We start from the raw sequence: 14,646 nt of genomic DNA, 5'->3' as shown, positions 1-14,646 counted from the left end.
ATGTGGGTCAATGAAAAAACAGAGGCCTCTGGCAGCGTTTCTAAGAGCACTGTTCATCATTCCTTGCTTATTTATTACCTTTATCTCTGAACTCACAAGGACTAATGTGTATAGAATGTATGACAAAACATACCAGGCCATAGAGTCCCCCTCCACTCCCCACCCCAGCTCACATAAAGACACGTGAGCCCCCACCTCTCCTTCAGTGGCTCTGGGCCATCCCTTCATTGTCACCCAGCCAACCCTGCTTAGGGAGGCAGGGAAATGACTTCAGTCTCCTGGTTTATTTTGCTCAAGGTAGATATTAAAAATTTAAGAAATGAAAATATGCCCGCCTGGTGTGGCTCAGTGTTTGAGCATCAACTCATGAACTAGGAGGTCACCAGTTTGATTCCCAGTCAGGGTGCACTACCAGGTTGTGGGCTCGATCCCCAGTAGGGGGTGTGCAGGAGTCAGTGGATCAATGATTCTCTCTCATCTTTGATGTTTCTTTCTCTCCCTCTCCTCCTCTCTCTCTAAAATCAATTAAAAAAACTAATGAAAACAAAAATTAAAAGAAAATGTGGGCCCTGGCCAGTTTTGCTCAGTGGAGAGAGCGTCAGCCTGTGGACCAAAGGGTCCCGGGTTCAATTCTGTTCAAGGGCACATACTTTGGTTGCAGGCTCCTCCCGGCCTGGGCCCTGGTCAGGGTGTGTGCAGGAGGCAACCAATCGACGTGTTTCTCTCACATCGATGTATTTCTTGGTCTTTTCCCTCTCTTCCACTCTCTCTAAAAATCAATGGAAAAATATCCTCGGGTGAGGATATTTTTAAAAAATAATAATAATTAAAATTTAAAAACAAAAAAGAAAGAAAATGTGAGAATATACACTGAGTGGCCAGATTATTATGATCTCTGAATGCATAATAATCTGGCCACTCAGTGTGTGTGTGTGTGTGTGTGTGTGTGTGTGTGTGTGTGTATATATATATATATATATATATATATATATATATATATATATATTAGAGGCCCGGTGCATGAATTCATGCATGGGTGGGGTCCGGCCAGCCTGGCCAGGGGGAGGGGACATGGGCGGTTGGCCGGCCTGCCTGCTGGTCGAACTCCTGGTTGAGGGGACAATTTGCATATTAGCATTTTATTATATAGGATATACACTGAGTGACCAGATTATTATGCGTTCAGAGATCATAATAATCTGGCCACTCAGTGTGTGTAAGTGTGTGGTGTGTTGTGTGTGTGTGTGTGTGTGTGTGTATATATATATATATATATATATATATATATATAGAGAGAGAGAGAGAGAGAGAGAGAGAGAGAGAGAGAGAAGGCCATTCCAAACACACAACCACAAAAGATAAAATTTATATGCATAAAATACATACTAGTATACATAATAAAATGTCATACTTCACCTGGTAAAAATATTTGCAGCAGATTTTTAAAATATCTGACAAAGATTTCTAAAATATTCTAACAAATTCACAGATAAAGAGGGTACTTCCACTCAAAAGTGGGCAAAGGACACGATCAAGCAATCTATAGAAGGAATGTAGATAGCCAATGAACACGTGAACAAAGTTAAAGCAACGTAGAGACACTGTATTTTTTCTAGTTCATCAAGCTGAAAGTGGTGGAAGAAATGGATATCTTGCTGGCAGGAGAATGACTGAAGAACAAATTGACAATATACATGAAAAGTCTCATAATGTAAGCACTTTTTAGCCCAGCAATTTTATTTCTAGGCATTTATTCCAAAGAAATAATCCAGGATAGATGCAATAATAACTGCAGATACTTATTGTAGCATTATTCAGACCATATTTTATCCCACTGTAAGATGTCAATGATGGTAAGATTCACTATTGCTATATTTACAACTAAGAAGGAAAGAAAAAAGGTAGTTTTTTAAACTACAAATGCATGCCATTTTCAAAGATATAAAGTAAAAAAAAAAAAAAGTGCATCCTAAAATCTATGAAATACATATTGACACAACAAGAAAGTAATTGAAATGTCCAAGAATCGGGCATTTAAATAATTTAAATACATTTTCTACATACATACATATAATTTCCCCCATAAAATTCTTAGCTTGGCCCCAATGGGGCCAACCTCTGATCCTGTCCCTCTGGACTGATATGCATGTGACTGTTCATGCCTAAGAGCTCAGCTGCTGCCTGCCACGCAGCTGGAAAGTGGGGGTCAGGCGATGTTAGTTCTTCTCTGACTTGTGTTTGTAGTTGTTTCCCTTGACTCGCATTATAATTTAGGGATTTACCTCCTCTCCCCTTTTCTTCTCTCACTTCTTTCTTCCACTTCCTTCCCCTTCTATCACCTACAACACCAAAAAGCACCTACTATGTGTTGCACTCTGGGGCAGATAAGAGCCCTTGCTCTCGGAGTCTAGAGAGGAGGGGTGATCCAGCTTCAATACTGTCTTATACTGAGGACATAATTACCACAACCTCTAGACTCTGGCCTCATTGGTAATCCAGGAAGCCATCTCTTTGGGCATTTAATATCCAATATTGCTGGCAGACAATGCTGATAAAATTATTCAAATGATTAAATGACAGACTCACTAAAGTGAAAACAAAATGGGTCCTCCAACTTTCTTTGTTGACTTCTAGCTCAGTCAGAATTGATATTCTACTTAAACTTCAGCTTTCTCAAAAGACAGCAATATGCTCAGTTTAGCCTCTCTCTACACTGCATACCTGGAGAATGTGCCATCCAGACAGAAGTGGTGACTGCTGTTGCTCAGTGTGGCCATATTTTTTGTTTTTACTTTTTTAGCTGAACGATGCACTTCCTGACCTGGGCTAACGTTTGGTCACATCTTCTCCAGCATTAGGCTTTCCAGGGCTGCCATAGTCCACACTGGTCTCCAGCCTCTGACCATCTGCGGCAGGGCTTCTCAACCTTGGGACTATTATTCTGGACAAAATCTCTTGGTGGTGGGTACCATCTGTGCATTGTAGAGAGCTCAGCAGCATCTCTGGTATCTACCCACTCGGTGCTATTGGCGCCCAGTCCATGTTTGACAACCAAAAATGTCCCCAGGGAGAAAATGGCCTCAGTGGAGAGTCACTAATCCAGAGTCTTATTTCCAGAGCAACTCCTTTGAGACTGATTACACACTACCCCGTAAGGACAGATTTGTGCATGTTGGCATTCCAGCTCCCAACTAGCGTGTGGGTTCCTTGAGAGCAGGAACCAGGACTCACACCTGTTTGGCCTCCCAGTGTTCAGTCAACAGCCTTCATGTGTGGCAGGCGTTCAAGGCAGGCCCAGTCAGCTGTCTGGCACTAAATGGTCAGTAATGCTATTATTCTATCTATCCAAAGTTGGGTAGCAATCTCTGTTTAAGTGCCTTCTGAAATTTCAGATAGTGCATATCTATAATATAATTAAACTTTTTGATTGGTTAATCTTCAGTGTAATTGTCATTCTAACTTTATATGTAAAATCAAGTATATAATAATGCTATCATAAGAAAAGTTTAAAAAATATTTTGTGATATTTCCTGTTGTGCAAAATCAAAGCAAATATATTGGCTAACCCTGGAGAAAAATGTGAGCCCTGGACAACTTAAGAAAACACCACACCGCAGGATTTATCCTCCAAAGAAATCCGGGATGCAGATATTTTGGAGCAGCTTTTTCATATTCATATGAAAAACCTTTTTGCCTTTGAAATCAGCAAAATTGAGCAAACGTCCTCAGAAACCCAGTAAGAACTTCCGGTGGCCAACTTACCTGTGGGTTAAAGTTGACGGTAATCTGCTTAGTCACTGGGTCTCGTGTCAGTAATGGCTGGGAGAGGTTGTACTGTGACTGCTTCGACACTGTCTGGCACCAGTCCTCATACAGTCTTACCTCGTACCTGCGAGGATGGGGAACAGTGGGCACCTGAAAGCACCCTCCCAGCATCCTCATGCCTAGCAATGAATAACTGAAGGTACAGATAACAACATATAGTAACATAATAAAACATATATAGTGTATACAGTCTATCTATCTCTCTATCTCATGAACTAAAGATACTAGTTAAATACCTGAATATATTCTCCTCCCTCCCCCAAGGATATGTTTTTACTGATTTTTGGAGAGAGAGGGAGAGAGAGAAAGAGAAACATGATTGGTTGCCTCCCACGTGTGCATTGACTGGGAATCAAACCTGCAACCTTTGGGCATACAGGACCATGCTCCAGCTGTCTGAGCCACGGGGCCAGGGCTGCATGCATTCTTAAGTCAAAGTCATTGACTCAGCAGGCATGGAAGCTCCTGCAAGTAACCCCTTACTTCTAAAGAAGGCATAGCTCAAATCAGAGGAGAGTAGAAAGAGAGGCTCCAGGGGGTCCTTCTGGGGGGTAAGGGAAGTTGTGATTAGTCTCAGTAAATGTTGGAAGAAGCTAGTGGGTAGGATTTGCTCTCATAGGAACCTTCATGTCACTTGCAGACATCTGTCATTCAGTCATCACACATTGGTGGAGCATTTCCCATGTGCTGGGCTTGGGTAAACAGAGAATGTAGCGAGGCAATCCTGAAGAGATGTACAGGGCTCGAGCCTCTGATGACAGGGGTGGGGAGGGTGGTAAGGAGATGCTGGATGGTTTCAGGGATCGGGGGCTGAAGTGATGCTTGACTGAATTTCAGAGGACAAGGAGAGGTTAGGCCAGCCTTGGGCAAACTACAGCCCGCGGGCCGGATCCGGCTGTTCTATCCGGTTCTCTTGCTCTCCCCTCCGCTCCTTTACTTTGAATTTATATTAGTTCACACAAACACTCCATCCATGCTTTTGTTCCGGCCCTCCGGTCCAGTTTAAGAACCCATTGTGGCCCTCGAGTCAAAAAGTTTGCCCACCCTTGGGTTAGACAGTGAAAGAAGGATGAGTGCTCCGGGCAAAAACAACAGCAAGGCCAAAGGGTGGAGGTGAGAAACAGCCTACTGTGTGCTGGGAGCACCTGAGACTAAGAGAGCAAAGGTCAAGGCTAGAGAGGAAAGCAAAGGCCAGGGAGGGTTTTCCTACTGTGGTCATGAGGTAATGGGAGGCGCCGAAAGGCTTTTCATATGGGTGTATGTGGTGACGATATCGGTTTGATAACAGTGTGGGCAGTGCGGGCACTAGACCCTGCACCCCCAAAAAACTTACTGCAGCTTTAAAGCAGGAACAACTGGGAACCCATGTAAATTTCATTCTTATGCTTTCTCTATAAAAAGATACAGGAAACATTTTTTAAACTTTCTGCTTAGTAGGCAGCCACTATGATTTTCTGTGACACTGCTCTCAGGGGGCCGTGAAGGGTGGCCCACTTCCGGCTCTGCGAGGTCTCGCTCCAACTACAGTGCACTGGAAAAGTGTCTGTCTCTAGGCTGGAACTGCGTTCCCCAGGACCCGATTTTTGTAACCCAGGAGCACTGAGCTCACAGATAATGTGGGGATAACCTAAAACACAGAGCAGCACGAGGGGCCGGCTCAGACACGGAGCCGCACAGGGCCCTGTGGGGCCTGCACGCTGCAGAGCAATGCAATCCCCGGCGCTGCTTACTTTTCCAGCAACGACAGCACATCTTCATATTTTTGTATCATTCGCTTTCCTTCGGCAGATTCCATGCAACTACCCATAAAAAGAGAAAAAAGTGGCATCGAATTAGAAGTCAAAATAATGATCTGATTAACAAACTGCAGCCTATAAAGAAGAGATTGAGCAGCTTTCCCGGCTGGTTTCCAAATGCCCCAAAGGCGCCTGCATCCTTCTTCCTGAACATTCCCCATTGGCCACCAGAGGGCGCCTGCACTTCCTGCAAAGCAGACAGCCCCATAGGTGAAGGTGGCAGAACCTTTCCCACGGGGCTGCACCAACCCTTCCCTCCTGCCTCCCCCCGCCCCCCCCCCCCCAGGCATGCACAGGTAAATCAAGTCCTCAGACACCTGAATAAAAGGGAAATTGAGACATGAAAAAAAATTCTAGGTGCCATAGTTTTCATATGTAAGAAAAAACTATATATGACATCACACATAACAAAAACTATATAACAATGTTTACATATTTATATAACAATGTTTATACACACACACAGAGACTTTGTTATATATATGTATATATATATATTCCTTCTCTGAAATCCATCTAGGACATGTTCTGAGAAGCCCTGCTACTCATTGACACGTTTACATGAGGTTCCCACCCACATCTCATGCCCCTAAATGTGCACACACAATGCACACACGTGCACCACACATGCCATTTACACACTCATCCACATGTACAGACATGCTCAGGGGCTCCCACAGGAATGATGACCACAGAGGAGCGTGAGCAGAGCCCAGCGCCCACACCGTCACCCGCACCTGCTCCTGTCTGACACTTTGCAACAGAAAATGAGAGCCAGGCCCTGGGAAAATTGGCAAAATATCTACAATTTTCAGGAACCTTCACACTGTGTTGAAGGGTCTGTTTTTGTTTGTTCTGCTAGCAAAATAAGGCAGCTTATTGCAAAGATTCTTTAACACCGTTTGCTCTTTAAGCCAACACAGGTTTCTGACCCATCCCCAGCTCTCAGTGTGAGCCCTGGTTCAGTCCCTCCATGCGAGCACGCAGGTGCTTCCAAGAGGAGAAGGGGAAAGGGCCTCAGACCAGGCAGCTCTCGCCCAGCCTCCCCTTCCCCCTCCCGAGCAAGCCTCATAACCCCATCTCACCTTCATGTCTGGGAAAGAAAGAGGCTAGAAGAGAGAAAGACAGCAATGCAGGGAAAGTAGAAGGAAGACTGAGGTATGGACGGATTGACTCCATAAAAGAGGCCACAGGCTGAGTGTGCAGGAGCTGAGCAGGGCTACTGAACACAGGACACTGCGGACGTCACTGTCACTCATTCATGGGGTCTCCAGCCATCACAGTCAGCAACTCAAGGGCCTGGGGCACACAGAGGGGAGAGTCCCCTGTGGGGCCTGGGCACACGGAGGGGAGAGTCCCCCCACACTGGGGCCTGGGGCACACGGAGGGGAGAGTCCCCTGTGGGGCCTGGGGCACACGGAGGAGAGAGTCCCCTGTGGGGCCTGGGCACACGGAGGGGAGAGTCCCCTGTGGGGCCTGGGCACACGGAGGGGAGAGTCCCCTGTGGGGCCTGGGGCACACAGAGGAGAGAGTCCCATGTGGGGCCTGGGGCACACAGAGGGGAGAGTCCCATGTGGGGCCTGGGGCACACAGAGGGGAGAGTCCCATGTGGGGCCTGGGGCACACGGAGGAGAGAGTCCCCTGTGGGGCCTGGGCACACGGAGGGGAGAGTCCCCTGTGGGGCCTGGGCACACGGAGGGGAGAGTCCCCTGTGGGGCCTGGGGCACACAGAGGAGAGAGTCCCATGTGGGGCCTGGGGCACACAGAGGGGACAGTCCCATGTGGGGCCTGGGGCACACAGAGGGGAGAGTCCCATGTGGGGCCTGGGGCACACAGAGGGGAGAGTCCCCTGTGGGGCCTGGGCACACAGAGGGGAGAGTCCCCTGTGGGGCCTGGGCACACGGAGGGGAGAGTCCCATGTGGGGCCTGGGGCACACAGAGGAGAGAGTCCCATGTGGGGCCTGGGGCACACAGAGGGGAGAGTCCCATGTGGGGCCTGGGCACACGGAGGGGAGAGTCCCCTGTGGGGCCTGGGCACACGGAGGGGAGAGTCCCCTTTGGGGCCTGGGCACACAGAGGAGAGAGTCCCATGTGGGGCCTGGGCACACGGAGGGGAGAGTCCCCTGTGGGGCCTGGGCACACGGAGGGGAGAGTCCCATGTGGGGCCTGGGGCACACGGAGGGGAGAGTCCCCTGTGGGGCCTGGGCACACGGAGGGGAGAGTCCCCTTTGGGGCCTGGGCACACAGAGGAGAGAGTCCCATGTGGGGCCTGGGGCACACGGAGGGGAGAGTCCCCTGTGGGGCCTGGGGCACACGGAGGAGAGAGTCCCCCCACGCTGGGGCCTGGGGCACACGGAGGGGAGAGTCCCATGTGGGGCCTGGGGCACATGGATGGGAGAGTCCCATGTGGGGCCTGGGGCACACGGAGGGGAGAGTCCCATGTGGGGCCTGGGGCACAGAGAGGAGAGAGTCCCCCCACGCTGGGGCCTGGGGCACACAGAGGAAAGTCCCACATGGGGCCTGGGGCACAGAGAGGAGAGTCCCCCCCACACTGGGGCCTGGGGCACACAGAGGAAAGAGTCCCACATGGGGCCTGGGGCACAGAGAGGAGAGTCCCCCCACACTGGGGCCTGGGGCACATGGAGGGGAGAGTCCCCACGCTGGGGCCCGCTGCAGTCCCCTGGAAGGTTTGAGGAGTCACAGGAGTAGGTGCTGTGAAACTCCCTGCAGATTTGACTTCATTTCATGGTGAGGAATCTAAAGCATTTTTAATAGCCAATAAATATATATTACAGGGCACAGTGCAGTTTTGAATTCATTTTTAAAACGAGTGGATACTACACTTGATCTGAGTGGATTAAAATGAGTGGAAATTTCCAGGGGATTGTAGAGGACAGTGGGTGCCATTCAAATCCCCTCTCAGGACCAGGCACTCCCACGGCCGCTCTCACCCCTCAACCTCCCTCTGGCCAGGATTTTTGGCTGCTGGTGAGGCAAGGCTGCCTCCCTCTGTGGGAACACCCTCAGCTAAGGAAGCCACCTCCCCGACAGCCCACACCCATCATGTAGCTCATGTGGCGGCACAAAGTCCTGTAACCTGCAGGGCCAGAGTCCCCCCGACCCCCCAGAGGATCCGCTGAGGCCTCCTTGCCACTACACCCCTCCTCAATTCTCCCTCTGCCTACCCCCCCTCCCTCACAGGTGCTGTTCCCAAGAGCATCCCTGCACATGCAAATCCAGCACATGCATGTCAGCGCCTGCTCCAGGGAACAGGACCTATGACAACCCTGCAGTCCACAGTCCTAGAAGTAGCCTTCTCTCCTCCATTCATTCATCTTCTCCCTCCTACTTGGGGTGGGGGGGGCTGTTTGAGAAGATGGGGGCTCAGCTTGCTCTGGGCCAGACCTCCCATGGCTGAGGGGTCCCTGGGAAGTGCTCTGGGCTGGGAGCTCGGAGACCAGGACTTCCAGGTCTCCCCAGCTCTCTAGTTCTGCAGGCGTCTCCTCACTCCTGCTGCCTCAGCTGTCCATCAGCAACGTAAAGAGCCCGGGCCAGAGCAGAGGCCACGCAGGTGTGTCCCACGAGGCAGACCTGACCCCCGGGCACGCGTGCTTGCTCTATGAGGAGTGTGAGAGAAAGCGGACTGCCTGCTAATTTTGAAGTTGGGTGTTTCACATGAAAACCTCAGTTTTCAGCTTCTCTGCAGCAGGCGGGAGATTCCCCATGGGTCCTGCCTTTCTGCTCAGCTGCGCTGGGAGTGGGGAGGCTCCTTAGGCCCCATCCTGGGTGCTTTGCATCATCTTCCTTCCTCTGACAGCGTTTGGTCTTTTCACATTTCCCCAGTTTTAGTCTCAGGTGTACATAGCGACGTACATACACTGTGAAATGACTACTGCAATTAGCTTAGTGAACATCCATCATCTCATATGAATGCAAAAAAAGGAAGGACTGGTGTTTTCCTTGTGATGAGAACTTTTAGGATCTACCCACTTAGGAACTTTCAAGTGCACCAAGCAGCCCCGTTAGCTATGGCGCCATGCTGCGCATCATCCCGGGCTTTCTCTGACCAACGGAAGTCTGTGCCTTGGGAAAACCTGCACACATTCCCCCACCCTCCACTTGTGCCTCTGATGACCAGATAACCACAAATGTCATCTCTTTTTCCTAAGTTCTTTTTCCAGATTCTACATATAAGTGAGATCATCAGTATTTGTCTTTGTCTGACTTATTTCACTTAGCTCAATGCCCTCCAGCTCCATCCATATTGTAAATGGCAGGCTCTCCTTCTTTATGGCCGAATAATATTCTATTGTTTTGCTTATGCCACATTTTGTTTATCCATTCATCCACCAATGAACACTTAGGTTGTTGTAAAAAATGCTGCAGTGAACATGGAGGTGCAGACATCTTTTCGACATGATTTCATTTCCTGTAGGTATATACCCAGAAGTGGGATGATAGTTCTATTTTTAATTTCTTGAGGAACCTCCATATGGTTTTCCATGGTGGCTGCACCAATTTACAATTCCACCAACAGAGCTCAAGACAGCTCCTTTTCTACACATCCTCACCAACACCTGTTATTTCTTGTCTTTTTGATGACAGCCATTCTAACAGGTGTGGGGTGATCTCTCCTGTGGTTCTGATTTGCATTTCCCTGATGATTAATGCTGAGACTTTTCCATGTCTGGCCAACTGGGCCAGAGGGTCTCTAAGGCCCTTTATTGCTAAAAAAAAAAAAAAAAAAACCTGGGATGCTGATGCCCAGATTTCAGTTCCTTTGTTTCTGTTGTGTTTGCCAAGTGCTTTTCATACGTCCAGTCTTTAGAAAGAGGGGTCAGAGGAAGACTGCCCTTCCCTAGGTAGCATCCTGAACACGGTATCGCAAAAAGCTCTCCTCTCACTTCCAGCCGCTCACATGCTCCTAACTAGCTCGGCTTCCAGAATCAGCTGCGAGGCAGGCCAGTGGTTTCCACATCTGGAATCACCAGGGAGCTTGCAGAGGAAGCAGATCCACAGGCACCACCTGGCCCCAAGATTCAGACCAGTCGGTGAGAGGTGAGGTGGGAGCCTGCATTTTAACAAGCACCGGGGCATTCTGACAGATGAGGCCCCACACCACACTTTAGCAAACGCCGGGCTCCATTCTCTTCCAGCGGCCTTAGTAGCAAAGAGACATGTGTCAGAGGGAGACACATGGGAGCAGTCCATAGAGCTTCAAAACTCTGACTCATTTTCCTCCAGAAATGAATCTCCTAGAGCAAAAGGACTCAGCCTCTTGTCTATCAGGCCTCACTTAACACCAGGGGTCCCAGGAGTCAGCTCAAATGTATCTGTCTTATTACTGCTTGGCCAATATCTGGTTGTTATGGACTGAATGTGTGTATTCCCTCCCCCATATTCACATGTTGAAGCCAAATTCCCCAATGTAATGGTAGTAGGAGGTGGGACCTTTGGGTGATTAGGTCACAAGTGTGGAGCCCCTATGAATGGGGTTAGTGCCCTCTTAAGAAGACTCCACAGAGCTTCCTTGCTCCTTCTGCCATGTGAGGACGCAGTGAGAAGACAGTGTCTATGAACCAAAGAGAGGGCTCTTACTAGACACCGAATCTGCCAGCACCGTGATCTTGGACTTCCCAGGCTCCAGAACTGTGAGGAGTAAATTTCTAATGTTGATAAGCCATCTAGTCTATAGTATTCTGTTATAGCAGTCCAAATAGAGTAAGACACTGGTCAGATGCTGAACATGGAAAGAAACATGGATAATTTTCATGCCTTGGGTAAGTGAGATGCATTTATGCAACTGTCAAAATCCAGAGCAGGAGCAGAGGCCCAAAGCAAACCCCTCATTCAGAAGGAAGGTACTCACGGATGTGTGATGCGCCCGAAGTTGGCGAAGGGACCCTGGATGCGCTGCCTCAGCTCCTGGGCCCAGCGAAGACCCCCGGCCACCGAGGGCATGTTCTTGTGCACTGGCGAGAAGCCTGAAGACACAGCACAGCCAGATTGAGTGAGGCCTGACTCCCAGCCCCTCCGCCCAGGAACACCCTGCCAGCTGGTCCACAAGCTGAAGTCACCCTGTGCTCATGGGAGATGGGAGTTCCTGGTGACCACTGTGCTTGCCTAAGGAGTAAGAGTGACCTTGGGGAGAGCATGGAGCAGGGTCAGAAGACAGGGGTCACGCCCAGCTCTGCCACTCACTGGCTTTCTAACTTCACATCAGTTACTTTCAACCTGCCTACACTTCTGCATCATGTGGGGGTCTTTAAAAAGACCGACGCCTGGTTCTGCATTCAATTGGTTTGGGTGGGGCCCCATCATTTGTATTTTGTGAAAGCTCTCCAGAGGATTCTAACCGTACAGTCAGGGTTGAGGAACTCTGCCTTAATAGACAATTGAATCTCTCTGGGCCTCAGTTTTTCTCTCTGTAAAATGGCTTATGTGTGAATTCAATAAGGTTATGACTGAGCCAGGCCATGCAGATGACGAAGTGTTTGACCAGGGTTAGCAGAGCCTGACACCCTACTTTACTCCATAGAGTGTGTCAGTTTGCTTATCTGAGTTGTTGAGATTTCAGTCATGAGATTTTGTTGTGTTTTTTAAAATTAGTGACCAGCTTTCTTAGTAAAATGGGAGGATCTGGCAAATACCAGCCTCCACGTCTACCCAGCAGCTGGGGTTGAGCGGTGGTGTCTTCCTTTAATCGTCATGCGCTCCACCACTTGCCCGTCTTATGGGAGCGCAGACTTATGGTCCACAGCATTTTAGACACCACCGAGTGGCCCTCACCCTGACACAGTCCTCTCCTCGTGCCATGTGGGTGGAAACTGCAAATAGGATAAAATATCACTCCTGTGATGAGATGTTACATGGCAACAAGGAGAAGATCCTGGGTGGGCTGACTTACTCAGGCGAGCCACACACAGACCAGAGTGTTTTCTCTGGTTGGTGGCAGAGGGGGATAAGGGAGCTGAAGGGTGAGGAGGAGTCAGTGTGCTTGATGATGGAGGCAGCCTCTAGCCTTCCCACATGGCAGGGAACAGGTATGCCCCCAGTAGCAGCTGACAAGGAAATAGAGACCTCAGGCAGATAGTCACAAGGTACTGGATCCTACCAACAAAAATGAGCTCAGAAGCGGATTTCCCCACCACCCCACAGCCTCCAGATGTGAAGTCAGCCCAGCCAACACCTCAACTTCAGCCATGTGATACTCAGTGGGAAACTGAGGCAATCAGGCCAGGCTGCTGGCCTACAGAACTCTGAGCTAAAAGATGGGCACTGGCAGGCCTCTGAGGCTGCGCTAATTTGTTACGCAAGAGAAAATGAGTGTGGCCTCCTAAGGTATTTGAGTTTTCAAATTCTATATGTGACCGGATGTCATGAGGATGGCCCGCATGAAGGTGAGGCCAGCAGGTCTTCAGGGGATGACTTCCTAAGTGGACACAATTCTAAATGACCTCAGTATGACACCTGTTTATAGACATGCTGGTCTTGCCACTCCATTACTTAAAACCCGTGGAAAATTTCCTATTGCCTGAAACTGGGTTCCAGATTCCTTAGGGTGGCACTCAGAGGACTTCACAGTCTGGCTCCGGACTCTGTAGCTGGCCTCGTCTCCCTATGCACACTCTGTTTGCCCACAGGAAGGTCCACCTGGTACCTAGAAATACTCTCCTTTCGTTTCTCTGGAGACCTTTGCTTCTTCTCCTTGCTTCCCATCTCTCACCTTTCATGGCTCAAAGCCCTCTTCTCCACAAACTCCCCCCAGATATCCCATCCCCAGTGTATCTTGTTTTGTTACAGTTGTAACTCAGGACTACTTATATTCTGCTAGGTAACTGTTCCTACCTGGTGTGTCCCTTGAAGAACCAGGCCATGTGGACTACGAAGTGCTTGACCAGAGTTAGCAATGACTGGACATTCTTACTTTATTTACTTTTGGTATTAATTAGTTTACCCCTTACCCTGGCTTCCCTCTGCATCTTGTGCCCAAAAATGTGTCCAGCATACAGCAAAGACTCCAGACATGTTTGTGAAGTTGAACTGAACTTGTGTTTGACTTTCAAACAGATAAGACAGGGCATCTAAGAATTGCAATAAAAATGGAGACATCACACTGTGGTTGGTACCGCCCGTGTCAGGCCCCTGGTGGTTCCTTCCTCCAGGAGCATGGTTGCTATAGCTTTGGAAGGATCAGGAAAGGAAAATGAAAGTCTACTGTGGAACTGAGACATGTTGAAGATTAATCACTGTGGCAACGCTGATCAGGGGTCAACCCATCTATTCGGCTAAGGTGTCAGCTGCCAGAGGCTGTCAAGATTTCACTGCTCTGGGCTACCCTGCCCACCTCAGCCCCAGCTACAGGGAAATGCACAGCTCAGTGAACTCTACAATCAGCCAAATGCTCTGGATTATCTACAAGTTGTCCTTGCTGTTATTGGAGAATGACAGAGATCCATAGTAGACATTCAACAAATACAAGAGGATTAAGTTTCACCCCTCCCAGCAGTAGAGCTCACCCATCCAAATCCCCTGGCAATCAGCCTACCAAGTTCTGCCTCCTCCTGGACACGCTGACTGTAGATTGCCCTCACTGTATCCAATTCTTCGTTAAACATCTGGATGAGCACCAGGTACTTATCAGATGCATCGCGTGCTACCAGTGGTCTTTCGAGGAGTTTGCCTGCGATGTCTAACAGCTGCAGGAGAGGTGGAGAAAGAAGAGGAGCAAGTCACAGATTCAATATTTCCAAGGTTACATAAGTCTTATTTCCTGGCCTTTCTTTCATGTGCCTATCAGTGTAAAAAGGTCAAACAATTGTTGTTATGCTACTGGATCAATAGTTATTAGTAGGTAGATATTCATAGTCTGCCTTCTAAAGGAGAAGGATTCCTGTCTGCTAAATTATCTATTGGACCCTCGTGGTATATAAGAATCTGGATAAAGGGTAAAATAAAGAGAAAACTTAAAGTTGTTAGAAAGGTTAAGTTGATCTATATTAAAAAGACCATTAAAAAAACACCT

At 48.8% G+C, this 14,646-nt stretch overlaps 1 protein-coding gene across 1 annotated transcript in view; it reads right to left on the bottom strand.

The window, feature by feature from the left end:
- DNAH9 (dynein axonemal heavy chain 9) overlaps window positions 1-14,646 on the bottom strand; it is a 362,400-nt gene that overhangs the window by 317,246 nt on the left and 30,508 nt on the right. The window contains exons 9-12 of the mRNA XM_080680625.1: window positions 14,170-14,320; window positions 11,491-11,605; window positions 5,556-5,624; window positions 3,763-3,889 (exon numbers count right to left, since the gene is read on the bottom strand). Of these exons, the coding sequence (XP_080536751.1) occupies window positions 3,763-3,889; window positions 5,556-5,624; window positions 11,491-11,605; window positions 14,170-14,320 (462 nt within the window). The remainder of the gene's footprint in view (window positions 1-3,762; window positions 3,890-5,555; window positions 5,625-11,490; window positions 11,606-14,169; window positions 14,321-14,646) is intronic.

This window comes from Plecotus auritus, assembly GCF_963455305.1.
Source record: "Plecotus auritus genome assembly, chromosome: 7".
In the NCBI taxonomy this organism is placed as follows: Eukaryota; Metazoa; Chordata; class Mammalia; order Chiroptera; family Vespertilionidae; genus Plecotus; species Plecotus auritus.
Note: the sequence above shows the minus strand (reverse complement) of the source record. Positions and strands in the feature narration are given on the sequence as shown.